Source organism: Morone saxatilis, unplaced genomic scaffold (genome assembly GCF_004916995.1).
Source record: "Morone saxatilis isolate NCDOM2014 unplaced genomic scaffold, NCSU_SB_2.0 Contig15, whole genome shotgun sequence".
NCBI classification, from domain to species: domain Eukaryota; kingdom Metazoa; phylum Chordata; class Actinopteri; family Moronidae; genus Morone; species Morone saxatilis.
This window is the reverse complement of record NW_023339707.1, coordinates 14475362-14495350: the sequence shown is the minus strand read 5'-3', so window position 1 is coordinate 14495350 and position 19989 is coordinate 14475362. Positions and strand designations below refer to the sequence as shown.

Sequence of the window (19989 nt, the reverse complement as noted above, 5' to 3'; positions counted from 1 at the left end):
TTCCCATCTCTTTATTTCTTCTTTGATTTCACACAGTTTATTTTCCCAGTTTCGGTTACTGCTGTCTTTGTTGCAGATTATCAGACCGAGTATTTGGATTTCCTGTTTGATTTCGATATTAATGTTTTGTTTGTCTCTCTCCCTCTCCTATTCATTAAGCACCAACATTTATCATTTCCAACCTGACCACAAGAGGGTAGCATATTCTTACAGAATCTTGTCAGAGAAGTCCACTTTAAACTGGGAGGATTTGTGTTTGTACAGATTAAATACTCATAAATTCTCATCTTTTGTGGATGTCTGTGATTGGCATCCATTCACCCTGGTTGACACAAAGATCTTCAGAGATCCCAAAGGCAACATTGTGTGTCAGATGTTTTGTTGTAATTTGATTGCAAAGTTTAATAATTTAAGTTTAAGTTTAATAACCAAATCAACATAAATAATAAACATAAGTCAATGGGTTAATACCAGTTTTGTCTACATGTATTGTAGAGGAGCTCTCTGTCAGAATTGACCTATGTGTGCATGTTCCTAAAATATTATTTTGTTTATCAAATTACCACTAAAATGGAGACAATAGAAGCCCAGAGGCTAATGTTTGTCAATGGGCTTCTCTAGTAGGGTACTGTAAACTTCTATATAGTACCTTCACCATGTGCTGCAAACTTTTAACGTTTAACTTATGTTATTGCCAAACCAGCATATAGTTTCTGGATTGGATGTGTGATATACATTTCCCTTAGTCTCTACACTGGCCTTATTTTCAACCTTACCTTCAACATCTTACAAATTGGTGACAAATTATAGGAACAACCTGAATAAGTGAGTGGAGGAGAAAGGGGGGTGTTACTGAATGCTTTCATGAGCATGAAATTGATGTGAATCATATACTCGCAGTGACCAGATCTCAACCCAGTTGAGCACCTATGGGATATTTCAAATTTCCTATGTTTCCCTCACACACCGGCTTACAGGCATTTCCCACAGCTGTGTTTACACCAATTTTCTAAGGTGACAGGAATTCTGCCACACTGCTGGGAACACCACAGCCAATCCATCTTCCTCTGTGTATAAAATGCAGAGCTGGACTCAACATTCCTTCACTCTGGGAAGAACCTGGATTGTGGATGTACAAGTTTTTGAGAGATGGTCGGTCTGTCTGTACTGCGTTCCTCTGAAGTCAACCCTGCTCTGCCACTGCCTCCCGGGCCCTCCTGGAATACTGCTGAGAACAGCCGCTGGTAGTAAAAATATATTTGAAGAAATAAAGAGGAAATCTAAAGTTGATTAAATGTCTGGTCTTGTAATTTTAGGCTGCTTCTAAAATTTTAAATTGCACTTGGAGTCTGGGATTTTGGTTAGTTAGGAACAGCGGTTCACAACCTTTTGTGCTTGCGAAATGTTTTTGTGAATGAGTTTTTCCTTATTTCCTACCCCACTAATAATTTAATGACCCCTTGAATGTATCTTGCGACTCCTAATCGGGCTCTTATGGATTTAGAGTACAACTGAAGTGCCATCCTTTTAGATCTTGCATTAAAATTGTTTTTTTTGGGCCACTTGGGGGCGGTAAACACAATCACATTTTGTCACCTTATAAAGTTGATATGGAGAGCTTGTTACCAAACACACTGAGCAAATACAGAGCAGCATTGGTATTACTCTGAAGTCGGGTCTCTGGCCTCCATGAATGTAAGTCCAATTCACTTTCCTACTCTGGCTGGGCCTCAACAACTCCTGAGGGAAATATCTGGCTCTTAGCCACTAAATGTTCCACTATGTTCACTGGCTAACCGCTAACTTTGTCTGTCTGGTGCTGGAAAGGTACTGTACAGTGGGTTTATCAGAGCTTTCCAGTAAAAACTGCTGCTTGTTATATGTGGAAACAATGCTGTTGAGAGCACTGAGACCAGAACCAAAACAGTAAACTCCAAAACCATGATCTGAAAGATGAATAAATAAAAAGTGATCTAGTTGAGTTGAGGGGAACAGCAGAGGTGGGTAATCACTACAACTGACCTCAGTCATTTCATTCATTTATAGAAAAATATTAATTAGGGCAGCTTTAAACACAAAATGTGAACATCTATCTCAAACTGACACAAGAAAACAAGGCAAGTACTGAGGTGTTTAATAAATAACAGCATGAACAACACAACAACAATAACAACAACATTAAAAGCTTGAATTCATTTTGTATATATACACATACTGTATATATTTTCATATTTGACTGTATAAACCATAAATATGACATGCAGTCCTCATAACTTAAAACAACCAGGACTTCTCGGACTGAGGTAGGGTCAGGGGCCAAGGGGTTGGATAGATGAAGCTGTTTGTGTATGTGTGTATGAGTGTGTGTGTGTGTGTGTGTGTGTGTGTGTGTTGATGGATTGAATGCTACGGTCAGTGTGTGGGTATGTTTTGAGGTGGGGAAGAGGATTACAGTATTGGCAATAAAGCTGCAGTGGCTGTTTAGTAGAAATGTGTGCTTGATTCATAGTTCAGTGGTCAGGAGTCATCCTCCCCAGTCAGTGCCCCAGTCGTCCCGCCCAAGACTTCCGGCTGAGAACACACACACATGCAGCGTTAATGCGGATGAAACGCCAAGCTGTCCGTTCCTTGAAGATGGTCAGGGCGCTTACGAATATGTGTGTGTTGGTGCAGTAGGAGTTCCAGTGGCGACTGTCGATGCCAAGACAGCCCGAGTTGCCTGATTTGGAGCCCTGTTTGCCACCACGTCCCCCTGGCCTTCCCCCGTTTGCAGTCCCGGAGCCTCTGTGCGTGGGGGATCGGCAGGTGGTCTCATAGAAGAACTGTTTCTTCACCACGTTGTTGATTGTAACGTTGGGCAGCACTGTCACCTCATTCCCAGCTATGTCTGTGGCTCGTGTCAGGTTGCCCACCCAGGTATTTATGCTGTCACATACTGAGTACTCTCCTCGGTGCATGCTGTGCGATCCTGCTCTGCGCCTTACTCTCACCCCCCTCACCCCTTCAATGTCATAGCCCTCACCTTCCAGGGCATCATGTGATGGGGGCACCTCGCTGAAGACAACACGGGGCGAAGAGCGGTAACGCCTCTTGGAGAAGACCTTGGGGTCCACCACTGGGATGGAGGGGTCACGGGGGGAATCTGAAGTAGAGTGCCCGACGACAGGGCTCCTGTCCTGGGTGTGTGAAGCTGCCCGATGGGGCCTCTTGGTCCTGTGGTGGCTGGTCCTACGATGCTCCTGTGAAGAATGGTGTTCAGAAAGGTGGTCCCCCGCTGCTGTCTGCTGCCGTCCTGCTCTGTGATTGGCTGCTGTCTGCTGTCCTACTTTGTGGTTGGCTGCCCCGGCGCTCCAGGCCAATCCACCTCCCATGTTCAGTACAGCCTGGACGCCGATCAGGAGGAGCAGGACCAGTGGTGACGACCTCATGGGCACAAGTCCTGAGCCGAACACAAGACAATAAAAGTTCAAACAATGTCATGTTTATATCTAAGGTAAATACACAGCTAACATTATTAATAAATAAATCACGAAGTTGCGCTTGTATTAGCTGATTGGCATTAGCTGTTTGCAATATGCTTTACAATGATTGGCTCAATCACAGCTATGTGACTAGTAACGTCCATCATATTCATGCAAGTCTACAGCAGACTTTATAACCTTAGACTTACTACTGTGTCTCTGCTGATTACACTCATGCCAACACTGTTTGTTGCTGCAGCTCCCTCCACAACCCCAACCTCCTACTTAAGTGGTATTTTGTGTTGTTGATTTAACTTAGATGTAAAGAATCTTCTCAGGTTCGTTGAAAGCTCCCTCAAACAGCAGAACTGTTTCCGCCAAATCTAATTGTATAATAATAATAATAAATGGCCAATTTGTTGATGTGTCCTCAGTGAATTGATTTTTAAAAGCTAAATTATTGAAGAGAATATTCTTAGATTCACTGATAATCAAAGTAATAATTTGTTGCAGCCCTATAAATACACCATCAATGATGAGATATAGATATAGTTTTCTGTCAGTTAAGTGCTTTGATTGAGAGACAAATGTTTTGTTCATTTTCACCCTTGCATGTTTGGTCCTTGAACTTGAATGTGTTCTGTTTTGTGTGTTGCCATGTTGAGTGTTTATGTGTACCTGTGGAATGTGTCCAGTTGAAGTAGGAGCCCCTGTGGACTCTAGATCCAGACTCCAGTGCAGGCCGGGCCCCTCATGCCTGCCATCTGGACCCCCTGAACCACAGCTCTGTAACATACACACACATACAGACCAATTACTTAACTTCAACATGAAATAATTTATCGTTTCAAATTATAAATACTGGTAATTTAACAAATATGTCTGCCTTAATCATTCAAAACTAAACTTTGATTCTCGGGCAGGACATACTTATGTGAACTATTCAAACGACTTAAACACTGTCTTGCTTTCTCATGAATGTACAGTGTGTCATGCCCGTACATTCAGCCCATTACACATGGGATTACAAGACAATGCTGTATATCAAGCATCAAAAATACAGCAAGAAATCTTCTCCCAACAAAAATACGAAGACAAACATCAATCAGAACATCATATATAAATCGACATAATTTCAGGTAAGATATTGTAACCCAGTCTCCCAGTTCTTAGTAAAGAGACAAGAGATAACAAAATGGAACTAATTTTCTATTCTTGACATATCAACATTTCTGGTTTTCTTCTTCAGACTGACTTACCGTCCAGTACCCACATGTTTTAAAAACCAAGTAGTAAAGTGCAAGAAGGAAAGCAGTAAATATGTAGCAGTGTAGATAAGATGATTTTGAGAGTACTGCAAAACTCTCATCACTTTCCCCTGACCACCACTGCTCTTAAAGACATGCACAATTTATCATTATCTGACCTTATCTTATGCAAAGTACACACACACACTCACCATGTTTAACTCTTAGAGCTTAGACGTGCCACACATTGGAATGTGCAGTATTTCACACCTCATCAGTTGTTACAACATGCACTATGAAAATGGGACGTGAACACATGTGCACACAACAGTGTGTTTCTTAGACATAAATACCACATATGTGCATGTAGGAATGTATGTTAGGTTGTTTTTATGAATAGTTTACATGCTTAGATGCTGTGATGTGTATGAATACCCTCTCACACAAACACTCACAGGTCACAGAGGTGAGTTGAAACTGGCGTGTCAGTATTTTTGACTTATCTACAATGTTCTGTAAAACCAATCTTGCTGGTACGGTCTCGGAAAGTTTAGTAGTCTTGTAAATGTTTAGCTGAGCATGTTAAATTTTACAACCTTGTTGTGAGATGTAGTTACAGCATTCTGGCTAGGTATAAAAACAAGTGATTCATAGTTACGTTTGCAAAAGTGAAACATTATCTAGTTTTTATTTAATCTTTTGTGGCAGACAGGTCTGATAGATAAACGACTTGCAATGAAAACCTTCAAGTGTAGCAAATCCTCCAGGTGTAGGACATAATAACCAGAAGAGGTCAGTATTGCCTGCATTGCCTGCGTAGACTAGAACTCAAAGACAACTTCAAGCAGCTGAGTTATATCAAAATGTCACTGGCCCTGTTCCCATTAGAAATAGAAATTCACATGAATCACAAAAGTTTAGCATCATAAATCATTCACAAGCTAAGAATGCTCAAGGTCTTAAGTTTCTGTTCTTTGAAACACATTTTCTATACTTGTCTTTTACATACATTGTCTACCAGGCAGGGGTGGAGAGTAACTATAGTATTTAGTACAATTTTGAGGAACTCACCTATGTATTTCTATTTAATGCTACTTAATATTTATTTTCCACTAACCTTTTTACACAATTATATGACTATTTTTACTGTTTAAGATTTTAAGCGTTTAAGACTGGATTCAGCTTTTCACATGTATCCTGTTGTGATATATGTGCACAATTGTTTTTTTTACTACATATTAAGGTTTTTCATATTGTACAAATCATATTATGCACTTTAATAACTAACCCAAAAGCACATAAAGTAGTTACCTCCAACCACCATAAGATAAAATTCTGTTTATATGTTAATTATTCTGAAATAATAATTCAATAATATAATTTTCTGTGACTCTAAAAGTGACCATTCTACACAAAGAATACTTTTATCTTTTGGAGATGAATCTTATGCATTTACACTTGAGTAAAATCTTTAAATGTAGGACTTTAGCAAGTAATTAAACACTTTAACATTGTGATATTGTTGCTTTTACTTAGACCTACTTACTTAGATCTGAATACTTCTTCAGCCCCAGCCTTAGGGTCAGTTTGACATAGCATCTGCAAAACAATCCAGTAACCTTGCAAATGGAGAGTTATCATCTGAGAATTTAGAAAAAATGATCTACTGCTGATATCTTTTGGTTTCAGTAAATGCAATCACACACGCACACACCTACACACTCGCACACATATGGAGCTGGTCCAAACAGGCAGTGAGTTGATTGATCCCGGCTGACGGGCAGCACACTATTTACATGGCCCAGGGTGAGCTGGGAGGATCCTAATGTTAAAAATATGTGGCTTGTGTTTAATGCCAGTGGAGCCAGCATAAACACTGCAGCGCAGAAGCACAGGGGTCAGAGCGGTTTAGAGAGCACCTCTGACTTATAGGATTACTTCAGCACTGAATCAGAATCTGTCTGGTCCCTCCGACCCTCTCACACAAATACAGTACGCAAAACAACAAACTCACGCACATGCATCACCATACAAGCTTGTGTGATGCCCCTGTGTTTTTTCTGTATTTCAGTGAACAGGGTTTGGATGTGCTCACAATGCTGTTTGTCTGTGTTATAGTTTTACAGAAATAAATTCAAACTCTCCCCCTAAAATTTTGTACTAGTTTCACTGAAAAGTTACCTATTTTTGCCACATTTGCAGGGTGTTGATGAGCCTGTTAAAGAAAATGTTAAATTAAATGATCCTATGGATTGTATATACTGACACACATCCTCTATCAGACTGTGGGGCAAAGGCGATCCATATGGCACTGATAAAACAGAGTGCGGTTTAAGTCTTTGTGCAATTGCATGCACAGGACAGTTTTCCTCTTTCCTATCCCGACATAAAAAAAGAGTGCACAAACACAAAAGGGAGATGCTATGAGGAAGAATAGAGCTAGCAGGAGACAGGCCTGCTCACATGTGTCAGCCAAATAATGACAAAGGTATTCCAAAACCATTTAAGCAAATACCACAGAAATGACAGACACAATATGGTTCATATTTCCAGACACTCAACATACTGTATTAATACACACTGGTATAAACAAAGCAGTTGTTCAATATTATGATTCATGCCACGTACAGTTTGCACCAAGAAGGATGTTTATAAGAACAGACTTTGTAAAACAGCCTCATGTGGCGTCCCCTGCTCTAAAGAGGTTCCCTTTCACACAATAGGCTGATTCCCCAGTTTTACCAAACTGTAAATCCAAACCATTTCTGTTGACATGAATGTTCAAGGCACCACATGGCACTGCTGTGTTAAAGGAGTTATATGTAAAGACTTTTGTTAACGACATTAAAAAATGTACTGACATTATCAACAGAATGTGAAGAAATTACAGTTTTGTCTTTATGTGAAAAATGTTTATGTATTGTGGAGAAAGCCCTGGACCATCCTGTCTTTTAATACCACGTTATACCTCAAGTGATGATAGTAAATCACTGTAGTATCCAGTCTGCCTTCAGTCCAACATGAGAGGATGAAGATGTATCGCTGCCTCAAGGGCAAGAAACCACTTTTGGCAGCAAATAAAGAAGTGATAGAAACAGAAGCAGTTTACATTGGCATTGCTTTCCACTGCTGGACTCAAGGGAGGAACTCACAACTTGTCTTCTGGACTGATAGGTAAACAGCTATTTTAGATAGCAGATTATAAAGCTAATATGTCATCAGTATTAGTGTTAATATGTTTGTTAAATTAGCTGTTTGTTGAGCAAAAGAAAGACATATGTGAGGGTGCATTTCCTTGTTTCTTGTAAAAGAGGTGGACACCCCAACTCTGATGATAAACTGCCCCCAATTTGTTTGGAGTATGAATGTGACAGGTGGCCTTAAATATAACTCCTTTGAACAAGATTGCCAAAGTTTGATGAAAGTATGTGGAAAGAAGACATAAGTCATGCAGCTGCTAGGTTGTGACCTGGAAAACTCATCGTTAGGCAGCATGAGAGTAAAACACTTCAGACAGAAACTAATTACTTAGCCCAAGGCAGTGGAGCCCAGCCACACATTTACTGGTACTGATTATGTAGTGTTAGGCAGTAACACATTTTCATTGTGTCTTCCAGTCCACAAGATGCTCCATTGATCAGACTCTGGTACCTACAAGCTGCTAAATTACTGCATGTGGTTACAGTACAGTGTGTTGACCGTCATACAATGACAACAAGGCAGGTGGGCCAAAACATGAGCACTTTAGGAGAGCGTTGACTGCCATCAATCCGAGGTTAGTTTACATTTAACAGGGGTTTCTTCCTATCTGTGTGACACATTAGTCATTAGATACAAGTCCTTGTTAAAAGATGTGCAGGAGCGTCATGTCAACAGCTCTCTCCAACAAACACACCTCTCTCTCGGAGTGATGACAACAGCATCAGATTATGAGGGGGTGAGAAAGAGAGACTGACAGCTGCAGAGATGGAGAGAGGGAGAGAGAAAAGAGGCAGTGAGAGTGAAAACAGAAAAAGGTAAACAGTTTTTCTGTGTCTCTCATCAGTTCAGTGTAGTGCAGTTCCTCCTGCTGTCATCCACTGGAAATAATTATCAAGAGGGATGACTGCCAGGTCAACTTGCTCTCTTTTCACTTTTACAGGCATACAAATGTTTGAAGATATATTTATTTCTTCTAAAGAAATGGTATCTAATACTCGTTAATAAATGAGTGATAAATGATAAAGAAGAATGAAACTCAGTTTTCATGGATAAATTGTGCATCAGATGTCTTTTCTCATGATGCCTTTTTACATGACTCACAATTGCAATGCCTATGTTTCTCGTATAGTCTCCGTTTTTCATTCACAATTGCAATCAAAGCTTGTCATTTATGGGAAGACAATCTGCTTGTCACAGCTTAGACAAGCCGGCATGTGAAACTAATACAACAGCCAAGATACTGCCGTGAATCAAGTTTTTGTCATGCAAAATGATGTCATGCAGCGTCTGTTAAAAGCAGAATGAAGTTATACTCTCCAAACATTCCTGAGAGGCTGTCAGTACGCTTACAGTACGCAGTACACAACACTTAAAAAGTCTTGTATATAGAATACACAGAACATGTTTATACACTATAAAACGAACTTTGGTAAATACTAATATTTATAATAATAATGTTTTTTTCAAAAGCCAGAAAATCTGTAATAAGCATTTAGATGCAATATAATTCTACTTAATTTTAATGGTACACAGGCCTTGGTCCATTTATACAGACATCAATAATGAAGTATATTAAATTGGGATTTAATATATATTAAACCATTTGAAGAATCTGAATTTACTGTTAGTTATAGTTTAATAAACATTTCAATACAAGTGCACTTCACGTTTTTTCACTGTAGACAATTCTGTAGACAAAATCGAAAATTGTCCTGTAATTCAAACTTTACTCACAGCTTTCAAATTTGGCACAGTGAAGCTCAGCGTATGGATGATAAAGACTAATTGTTACCTATTACTTAACAACATGGCAGATATTGCTGTGGTGACACGTAAAAGTTATTAGCATTTAGTAATACTACTCTGCACCACTGTTTCACAATCTGCCAATAGCTTAAATTCCAGGCTGGTGGAAAAAAAACAAAAAAAAAAACGCTATCAGACTTTAGACATGTAGCAGTTGTAATGTGAGTAGCAGAGAAGAAAGAGATCAGCTTCCACCCTGTTCTTTTCCCCTCGTCTTCATGTTTAAAAGACATTTGCTGTAAGAACCAAGGCACCTGTTGTGCATCAGGAATACTTCAAATAGTAAACTCTGCTGCTCTGGCCTCAGGACACAGGAAGAAAGAGACAGGCAGCATCAAACTGACAGGCACACTCAACCTGTTAAAGCACTTGACCCCTCAGTATAGTATGAACTGGCCAAATGCTACAATATAGAAAAAAGAACATTTGTGCAGTTATTGACATCAGCTTGTATTAGGTTGATGGGTTTACTGGGTGTGTAGTACACATAGGTAAACGTATTTTAGTAGCTTTCAAAAGACTGACCTTATATTCAACTTAGCTGGCTGTTACTGGCAAGTACTTCACACATCCACTGAATGTTTCTTAGCTCAGTAACACGCTGCCAGCGAGGCCTCAGGTTTTATGAGCAACCATTTCAAACAAATTTACCTGTAACAGAACACATAAATGAACATGGTGCCATGCAGTGAGAGGTGGGATATTAAGCAGTCTGTATTTGATGCTTAATTTTTTGTTTTGATTAGCATGTGTACATTCTTATGGATGGTTGGCGCCTGTAGGATTTAATATATATACCACCATTTTACACAGGTGTTTCCTTTTATCAGCTCTGGTAAAATAAAAGCTTTTGTATCCGTTCAGGGTATCTTGAGAATATCAGGGAAGTAGGGAGCCAAGGTGCGGAAACTAAAAGGAACAGATTTTGGCAATGAGCCAGTGTCTTCATCCTGCTGTTTCGTGACTTTCTATGGTTTTCTTTCTCTCTGTCTGTCTGTCATTTATTCAGGTTCTCCCCTGTCTGCTCCTGGAATCTGACCTGATGTTCATCTTTTCTCTTACGGTTAAAAGCCAGAGGTAACTTCCTGGATACATGGCCATTCTGTGACTAACAGAGATAACAGATTTCAACACTGTGCAAGTGCATATGTGCATGGGAAAATTACACAACCATTTTCTGATCATATCCATGGACCCTCTCACTGAGATCTGATACTCCCACCTCTTTTCCAACTCGGCCATCTCAAATGAAGCCTGGGCATGTCTTTTTGTTTTTTTGTGTTGTGGGCTACACATAATTGGGTACTGCTTCAGAAGCTGTAAAGTGATTTCTCTAAAGACATGCCAAAACCACAGACAATAGGATTTCACTTCCAAGTGAAAGAAATTTGTCTTGGAACTGGGATAATTAACAGTTGAACTTGTCTGCATATGGTTACACTTTTACTTTTTCATTAATGCAAACTGTCCAAGAAAAATAGATGTCAAGAGGGAAAAGGTGTGCCAGTGCAGCTAGCTGAATGTAAATACCAATTACATTTGGCCTGCATACCTGTCAGACAATAGGTGAAATAACATATGTGATTTTAAGTCACCATACTTTGTCCTTGATGTAGTAATGCTCAAAGGCACTTCAACACTGACATGGCTCCAATTCCCATTCCAAGAAAATTAAACACAGTTCCAGGAACCACAAGCAATATGTTGTGCGTATACTGTATCTCTCTAGCCTGAGGGTGATATTTTTATCAGCTGAGATTTCACACGTCTTTAGTTATGTATAATTCTTCATGTGGTAAAACTTTTAAATCAGCCCTTGGCACCATATTTGTTTCAGAGTCGTTTTTTATTTGCGAGGGCAACCCTGAAATAAAACAGAGACATGACTACAATGTAACCTCAGCCTTTTCCCTGTTGTAACACATTGTCCTACAGTAAGTCAGACAATGATTCATCATAATAGAAAGATTGAATCCTTGTGGTGTTTGTGATAGGAATCCAAAATAAATAACATTTTAGCTGAGAGCGAAATTTAGTAGTAATTACATTTGGAAGAAAGGGAAGAGTAGAAAATAGAAACTGTTAACAGAAACAGTGCAGCTCTTTGTACACCAAGGGATATCATTGCGTTGTTGGTTTGTTTAATAATATGGTTTGTAATACTTTTGCAGAATAAAACTGCCCACTTTTTATGTAGTACGAATATTAGCACGGTCTGGTCACACACAATCTCGTATTACAGCTAAACAGTATGCTTGAATATGTTTCTGTCGCAATTTTAGGTGAGAAATAGGCAATTCATCTTGATTCATATTTGATCAGCACTAATTTGACAGTTTGATCTGAGTTTCGCACAGTGCACTGAGAATGACATGTCAATCACAAGGTAGCCACACCCGAAAGCATACCCTGCTTTATCATCTCTTTTGCTCTAAATTTGACCATGATTTACAAAATGAGCATCATGCTGTATGGATGAAGACTTGAAACTAGCGACTGAGACCATAAACTCATTAGAAAACCATTTACTGAGTTAATAAATGAAGTGAGAAGTCAGATCATTCCTCCATAAGAGTGCATGGTATTGTTTTTTATTGCGGTCCATTCTGATTAATTTCTGCACCCCAAATGCCTCTTCGTGCACTTCACACACCGCCAACTACAGTATGTCGCTAATTTTGGTAAAGCTGAATCATATTTTATGGAGAGGATTTTTTATTGTTTTTCGTCTGATGGCCTCATCAGATTCCTGATTGACATATACTTGTTGCTAAAGTGATCACTAACTGCTAATGTAGGTGCTAGTTAGCTCAGTTAGCTAGGCCTGGAGTGGGAGCTCCAAGCACCGGGGGAGTGTTGCTGTTTACTCCCCTAGCACAGGAGCTTTGGACCATCGGACAGAGGAGGTTTTCAGGCCCCAGGTGCAAAATAAAAGGCTGAGATGCCAACAGATGCTAAGCTGACCTTTTTGGTGTTGGACTAGTAAGTGATATTAGCTAGCTTGCTATGTCCTATTTCAAATACCAATTCTTTCATGAAGTTGCTTTAATGTCCTCATAATGAACTCTCGGCTGCTGTCTTGGACCCCAGCAGAACTCCAGGCGTGAGGTTCCTTTGGCAATCAGGCAAAACCGCAGCCAGAGCACCATGACTGTGTTAGTGAAAAGTCTTCTCCCCCATTTTTTCCCCCTCCCTACAACCCAGCCCAACCCCAGTCAACCCACCCTCTCCCTGCACTGGACCAACAGACGTGGGAGGCCAGTCCTCAAGGCCTTGAAGGCAGGATGAACACAATGATTAACATGTTTTCCAGACCTCTAGTTTTTATGACCTTGACATTCAACAATCTTCTCATGACAAGTGGTTAATCTTTTGGCATCGTTGTGGTAATAACTCCCCCTTCCTGGTTAGAATCTAAGATCCCACAGTGGAGCAGTGAGAGGAGGAAGGCCAGAGACAAGAATGTCTGTCTGGCCACGGAGAGCGATGTAGACAGGGATGGAGAGGAAGGAATCGAAGACAACAAGGGATGGGGAGAGGCAACAACTAATGGAGGGCGGGGTACAGATGGGCAATGAGATGTCTTGGGAATTTATCAAATAAAGGAACATTTGATAAAAAGAGACAAAGAGGTTGTAGGGGAGCAGAAATGGACACAAAGAGGAGGTTCAAGGACAGGGAAAGAGGGAAGAATTAAGGCTACAGGGAGTTGCAAAGAGTTGAGGAGTACGAGACACACAAGAGTTTCATTGCTGTGTCTTTCCTCCCAATAGCTTTAACAGAAAAAAATAACATTTCTCCCATCTCTGCTCTAACAAGCAGAAAAGCAACTGTCTCAGAGGTGCTGTAGCTCATTTCTCGTTTCTCATTTAATATTAGGGCATCCACCAGAACAGAACTTCTAAACAGAGCATCTATGTTGTCCAAGTCAAGGTTAACTCATGTCGATACATATCCTACTGCAGAGTATAGCTATATTAGTATATGTGATTTAAATCTCAAACACCGATTAGGTGAAATAAATCTGTTGTGTTTCTGATAAAGATCACTGATTAATGTTAGAATGAGTCATTCAGTTCATCATCTTGAGTTTCATTTGACTCATCTTACAGTCTTATATCCGTCCTTTAAATGCGTCTTTCACAGCTTGTACCTTAAACGAAATCGAGCATATAGATTTGCATGTGACGCTCCGACTGCATGCTGTAAACAAAACAGCAGAGGAGCGATTGTGAATGAGTCACCCAGGTAAATTTGCTACAGAACATAAATTGAAACGTGGGCGTAAATCAACAGATGTGCTCACTCAGACACCCAAGTTTTCCATTACGCCCCATTTGTGCTGCGCTCTCGTCTGATGCCATAAGCATGGGTGTGGGCCCAAAACACAAATTGGGTATATGTTGCGTCAGACATTAGAATATGCATGTACAGCATTCTTTTAATGTTCTTACTTGTATTATGTAAACATATAAATATTCTCTGAAGGGCAGCTGGGGGGGAGAGCTAATCAATGAGAAAAAGGGTTTTGCCAATCCCTTCTTGAGGCATATTATGATAATAAATTTAACATAAAAGTGTAGACAGCATTTGAGAGGCTGTTACAGTACAGTGAAAGCTAGCGTTGAGCTATGCCTTCGACTTTAACAAATCAAATCCATGTTAGACCAATTTAAACTTAATTACATTTTCTTTTGTTGTTTGGGGCAAAAGGTCAACCAGCCAGCGTGGCCCCTCTGAAGCATGTAGAGATTAACTATCTCGCTCCAGGATACTGAAGCAAAAATACCCCACTTGCATGATGACATCCTGCTGCAATGTGGCCTTAGGCTAGAAGTATTGGTCAAATGACACTGGAACATCTCACATTTTGTGACTTCAAATAAATAAATGAAAGGTAAAGGATTCATTTTTCATATCTTTTTTCACTCACAGTAAGCTTACTGAAACCACTTTGAGTATTTGGCTGTGTTCTCTATGTAATAATACAAAACAGACTAGTGTAATCCTCTTTGTTGCATTGTTATAGATGGCCTTGTCAGGACTGTATTAAAAATGTGATGTTGTCGTCACTCCCAGCGTTTGTTTGATTACAGTCTCACCCCTCTCACTAAAGACTTGACCCCGTCATTTTCTGTTCTGTGTGGTCTCCACATCGTTCTGTCATCTCTCTCTCTCTCCCTCTGCTTCTGTGTCTCTGTGCGTCCCATATCTCCCTCCCCTCCCTCTCTCCCTCCCTCTCTTTCCCCCCATCTTGCTGATGTCAACCACCTGTCTGCGTGGGACCTCCCAGGCCCATCCTCTGTCTGTTAGCAGCATGCCATGTTCAGCGTGTGAGCAGAGCTATGGTGAAAGAGATAGAGTAGCTAGTTTCCAGTGTGTCTGTGTCTGTTTGTGTGTATGTAACCTGCAGCAGGGTTTTAGATGAATTAATATTTACTGTGGCGCTTGATGGCGCTTAAAAGAGAATCCAGCGGAGAGAAATGGCTTCCTACAGCATCACCCTCCCCAAAACTACTCGTGACACACCATTACTCCTCAGGTTTTAACTAAAACAAAACTTCATGACAGATAAAACGAATTGTTTGAAGCTAGAGGTGTAGAAAAGTCCCTCACGCCTCGGTAGTTCTTGGGATCCTGTCTGGCTAAAACAACTATTAATTTTCTGCTTATTGTGTAGGAGACCAATCTGTTATGACTAGCCAGTGGCTCATCCTCCTTCATACTGTGCATTCCCAAATCGGCATAATCCGAATAAGTGCATAATAAGTGGCTTCACTTGTATCCTTGCGGCTAAGGCGTGTGTGTGTGTGTGTGTGTGTGTGTTTGATGAGTATCCAACACAAACACACATATGCATACTCACGTACACACATGCACAATGCCCATACACATGTACAAACCACATTCCTCCAATGCTGGTGTGGTTTATGTATCTATTTTTTCTGTACTTTCTTTGTTGGAGTAAACGTCATCTTTTTAAATACATGGGAATTTGTTAGAACAGGTCATTGTATTGATAAAAAAAATATATTTATGACAAAGCATGTGACAACAAATACTAATTTGATCTCATTTTAAGGGTTTAAACAGAATTTGAATATTTGATAAGATCAAGTTTACTTTTTCTGTTGATGGCAACGCAGTAGAGTTTCATGTTCAGACAAGCTATAGTCAACCTTCCAATTGGGATAAAGGGTAAGGAAAGTGAGAGTGAGACAGTGTCATCACATCAATCCAAAAGTACACGCACACACACACACACACACACACACACACACAAAAAGGAGTTGTGGTGAAACAATTCAAAACACCAGACATGCACTTAGTCAACAGATTAAGACCACAACACTGTTATTCTTGCAGTAAGTAAAGCTTGGTAATTTGGTGACTTATCAGCTACTGTGTGTTTGGGCTGCGTGCACATGCATGGTGAGCAATAGCTGAAAGTCATGGAGGCATTTAATGTGGAATGAGCAGGCATGTCTGCACATTTAGTTGCCATTTTTTTAAACATATACAGTGCAAACATGCACATGTGTGCAGACACAGAAAGAGAAGCACGCAGACACAGGCAAACATAACCCTTTGATGGAGCACCTGTCGAAATCAAACAAAAAGACTGACTTGCATTAACAGTCCTGGATTCAGCTTTCAATGTATGGAAGAGTCTACACAGGGATGTATTATTCTTCACTTTGTATAGTGCAATGGAGCTGTAAACCAGGTCCATATGGGGAAAAAAGGCACTGGGACAAAAGAATCTTGGTCATGTCTGACAACAATTCTGTCCAAATCCAGTAAGTTACAAATGTCAAACAATGTTAGCTGTGATTTCTGTTGAATGCATTTTCTCCCAAACATTGTGAGAAGTTGTTTGTAAAGGAACTGTCAACAAGAATTACTGCAGAAAGAAACTTGGGAGGTGATGTTCCATTTCCGTATTTTCCACTCTGCTCTGTGCTCTCTGCTCCGGTGCCACGCGGTTCAGGATCCTGACCTGCAGTGACCTTCAGATCCCCCTTTTCATCCAAAACACAGACGTCACCCAGAGCCCGAACTCTGACCTCCTACCTCTCCCACTGATTTCAGACCGAACACTTCAGCTGGTTCACTTTACACCAGATGTTCTTGCCCCATTACGGTGCAATGACCTGTGCCAGACTGCAGCTCTAGTGACCCAAGAGATAACCAAAGCAGGACCTGGGTTTACATTTTGACCCATGAATTATCAGCTCCTTATTTTTCCTAAACAGGGAAAGTTTTGTTCTAGATGTTCAAATAACATTATTTCTTACAGAGAAATACAACATACAGCAACATGCCTCAACTTCATTTAAAATGTATAAATCTCAAGTGTAAAATAACAAAAGATAATTGCAACTAAAAAGATGTCAATTTTGTCTTTCTTTAATTGCATTACCTTCTTTGTTGAATTACTACAAGTTAAATAATATAGATCATTACACTGGGTTATATTTTGATTGACTCTGTGACTCTGCTGTGGCATGCATACGGTCTTGACATTATTACCATTAGCAGGCACAAAATTACTCTACAAATATAAAAAGGATTATCCAGTGCAACAGTACAGTAAGTCTGTGCTCAAGAAGTCAGTTTTCTTTGGACCTGCATCAAAAACAAATGGGATATTCTTTTGATAAGTCATAAGACATCCTGTAAGATGGAGCCATCAAACATCATGTTTTTGTGTGAACCAAACCCTTAATTAGTTTTTGGTTGCCAGCTGGCATTGTTCCAGATTGTACAGATTGAACAGTAGTCCTCGTGTCAAACTAAGTCTGGTGGTATCTTTAACGATATAAAGGACTTTTTTTGGCCTGGAACAAACGGTATGTGTGCAGCAGTGTAGCACTATAGGAGACACTTTTTGGGAAAACAGCAGTAATGTAATTTAACATGTCAATTAAATCACGCCACATAGCTCCAATCATTAATGATCTCTCTTCTTAATTAGTGCCCATATTAGGCTGCAAGTGACCGGTGCTTTTCATTACATTAATGGTTAAACTGCAACTGATGGTTCAACCAAGATACAGAAATGGAGAAAGGATTTTTTTTTTTTTTTTAGGGTTTCACAACAATGTTTGTGATATAGCATAGAAGGTTGCGTTAAGGTTTTTTGAACGATATTTGTGTGTGACTTTATGGGTTAGTGTGGTTGGTCTTAGGCCCTCAGGTTAAATAGCCGCAGTTAAATTGATAGTCCAGGTGTGCTGCCTCTCCCCTGTCCAAATTGTGTGCAGTCTAGACAGCTCAGGAGTGGATCTTCTTCCTGTTATAATCTGTGTTTATGTGTTTGCATGCCTGTTGAGATGGTGGCTTTATGTCACGTCTCTACACTGGAGAGCAGCAAACAAAACAGAACGCAAATCCATCTCTCAAATACACAGGTAGGATTATAATGTATCAATGCAAATGCCTGCATTTATGCCATAAACTTTTGAGATTATATTTTTGAATGAAGTAAACAAAATCCCAAGATACCATGGAATGAGTAGGGGACAAATCTACCAACCACTCTTTTACCTGTTCACTAACAAACATCCAGCCAGTTTTATGGATGAGAATATTAACTGGCTCTAAATATGATATCTTTTTTTAATATGTACGCTGTGTCTGGCCTGCCTCGTTAATGAATGAATGGAGCGTTTCCAGTTAAAACTCAGTAGCTACATTACACTGAGGATCTACTTGGCTTCAGACTAAAAATCACGGGGTCTACTGATGCAATACCAGCTTAACTCTACCTAGTATTTGTTTTGATTGTTAGTGTTATTTTTGTATTACTGTAGGGTTACTTATCCAATCTAAAATATTTTTATTTTCACAACTCAGGTTTTTCCAAGGGATACACATATTAATCAGGCCCAAAGAGCCAGAGTAGATTATAACAACTAATTGTCTTGGGTGATTTTCTAAGTTAGTTCAATATTTGTTTCATAGTAACAACTCATTATTTGTGTACCTCACGTTACAGTATTACCCTTTCTATTTCTTTTCTCTCTCTTTCTCTCTCTCTCACACACACACACATACATGCACACACAGGTGCTAACATAGGGAAAGCTGTAATTCAGCTTCAAAGGGAAACCTGAGAGGGTCATGAATAATCACAGACATCTTTGTCTGCAGGGGAAAACAGCACTGTCCATCTGCCCTCTATACACATACATACACTAGTTTAAATGGCTGAAGCTGTTTTTAGCAATGCCATTGGGTGAACTTCTGGGTTAGAAGAATATATATAGTGTCTAACCGTTTCCATTTTTAACTTCAAACTAAGTCACAGATACCATCCCTTCATGCAATTAAAAATATATAAAAAAATTATTAGAAATGTGTTGTTGATATTTATATTTTACAAAAGGTGGGTAAAACTTCCACTGAAGCTATCACAAATGCCCCTTTAGTCTGCTTCTGGATCATTCTGCATGACTGACGGACAGGTGAGCCAGCAGGGGAGCCAAGATACATTGTAAACAGACAGACTCAAATGTAGACTAAAAGCCAAGGGACAGACAAAAAAGCAGCTGCTCTGCATCTAAAATAAACAATCTTGGCAAACAGAAATGTTTAAACTGTTTATAGCTGACAAACTGACTACTTGTCTAGCCTGCAAAATGATGTTAGCAAGAGGACTTTATCTTGGTTGTTGACACTGTTATGTTTGAGGATCAACTGTGAGACAAAATATATGTGATAGACCTACTGATAGAAAGGCTGTATATTTGGTGTGGTTTACCAGTCATGGTTATGTTGTTTGTGGTGTTAGAGGCTGCTATCTGTCAGTCAGTGTTAATGAAATGTTTTGATTGGCTAGTTGCTAGAACATTCACCTTCTACGTAGATGGGTTAATTGTATGTGCAAAGCCCCCTCTAAAGAGTAGACGGGACAAAAATACATGCATTTTAATTTTAGTTGAACTTAAAGAGAATGTGCTCGGAATTATTCCGCGTTAACAACGTGGAGAAAGTACAGTATCTGTTGAGATGTCATGTAAGATAAATAACCAGACTGCTGCAGCTTTCTCTTTCCACTTCCTCTGTGGACCAACAGAGAGGTGATGAAAACACAGTCAGCTCCCCTCTGGCACAAACTGACAGCAAAATTGAAGCTCATAAACAATTTAGAACATTTATTTTTGCACAGAACAAAGCACCTTTCTCTTGAGAGAGCTTTACTCGCTGGCATATGCGGAAAGTTTTGATACGTTTTCCTATCCAGCACGGATGTACACACACACACACAC

At 39.8% G+C, this 19989-nt stretch overlaps 1 protein-coding gene across 1 annotated transcript in view; it reads right to left on the bottom strand.

Moving 5' to 3' along the window:
* Positions 1 to 2123: 2123 nt before the first annotated feature.
* ngfa (nerve growth factor a (beta polypeptide)) overlaps positions 2124 to 19989 on the bottom strand; it is a 19164-nt gene continuing 1298 nt past the window's right edge. Inside the window, exons 2-3 of the mRNA XM_035656243.1 lie at positions 4140 to 4247; positions 2124 to 3439 (exon numbers count right to left, since the gene is read on the bottom strand). Coding sequence (XP_035512136.1) covers positions 2538 to 3428 — 891 coding nt within the window. The 5' untranslated portion in view covers positions 3429 to 3439; positions 4140 to 4247 and the 3' untranslated portion in view covers positions 2124 to 2537. The remainder of the gene's footprint in view (positions 3440 to 4139; positions 4248 to 19989) is intronic.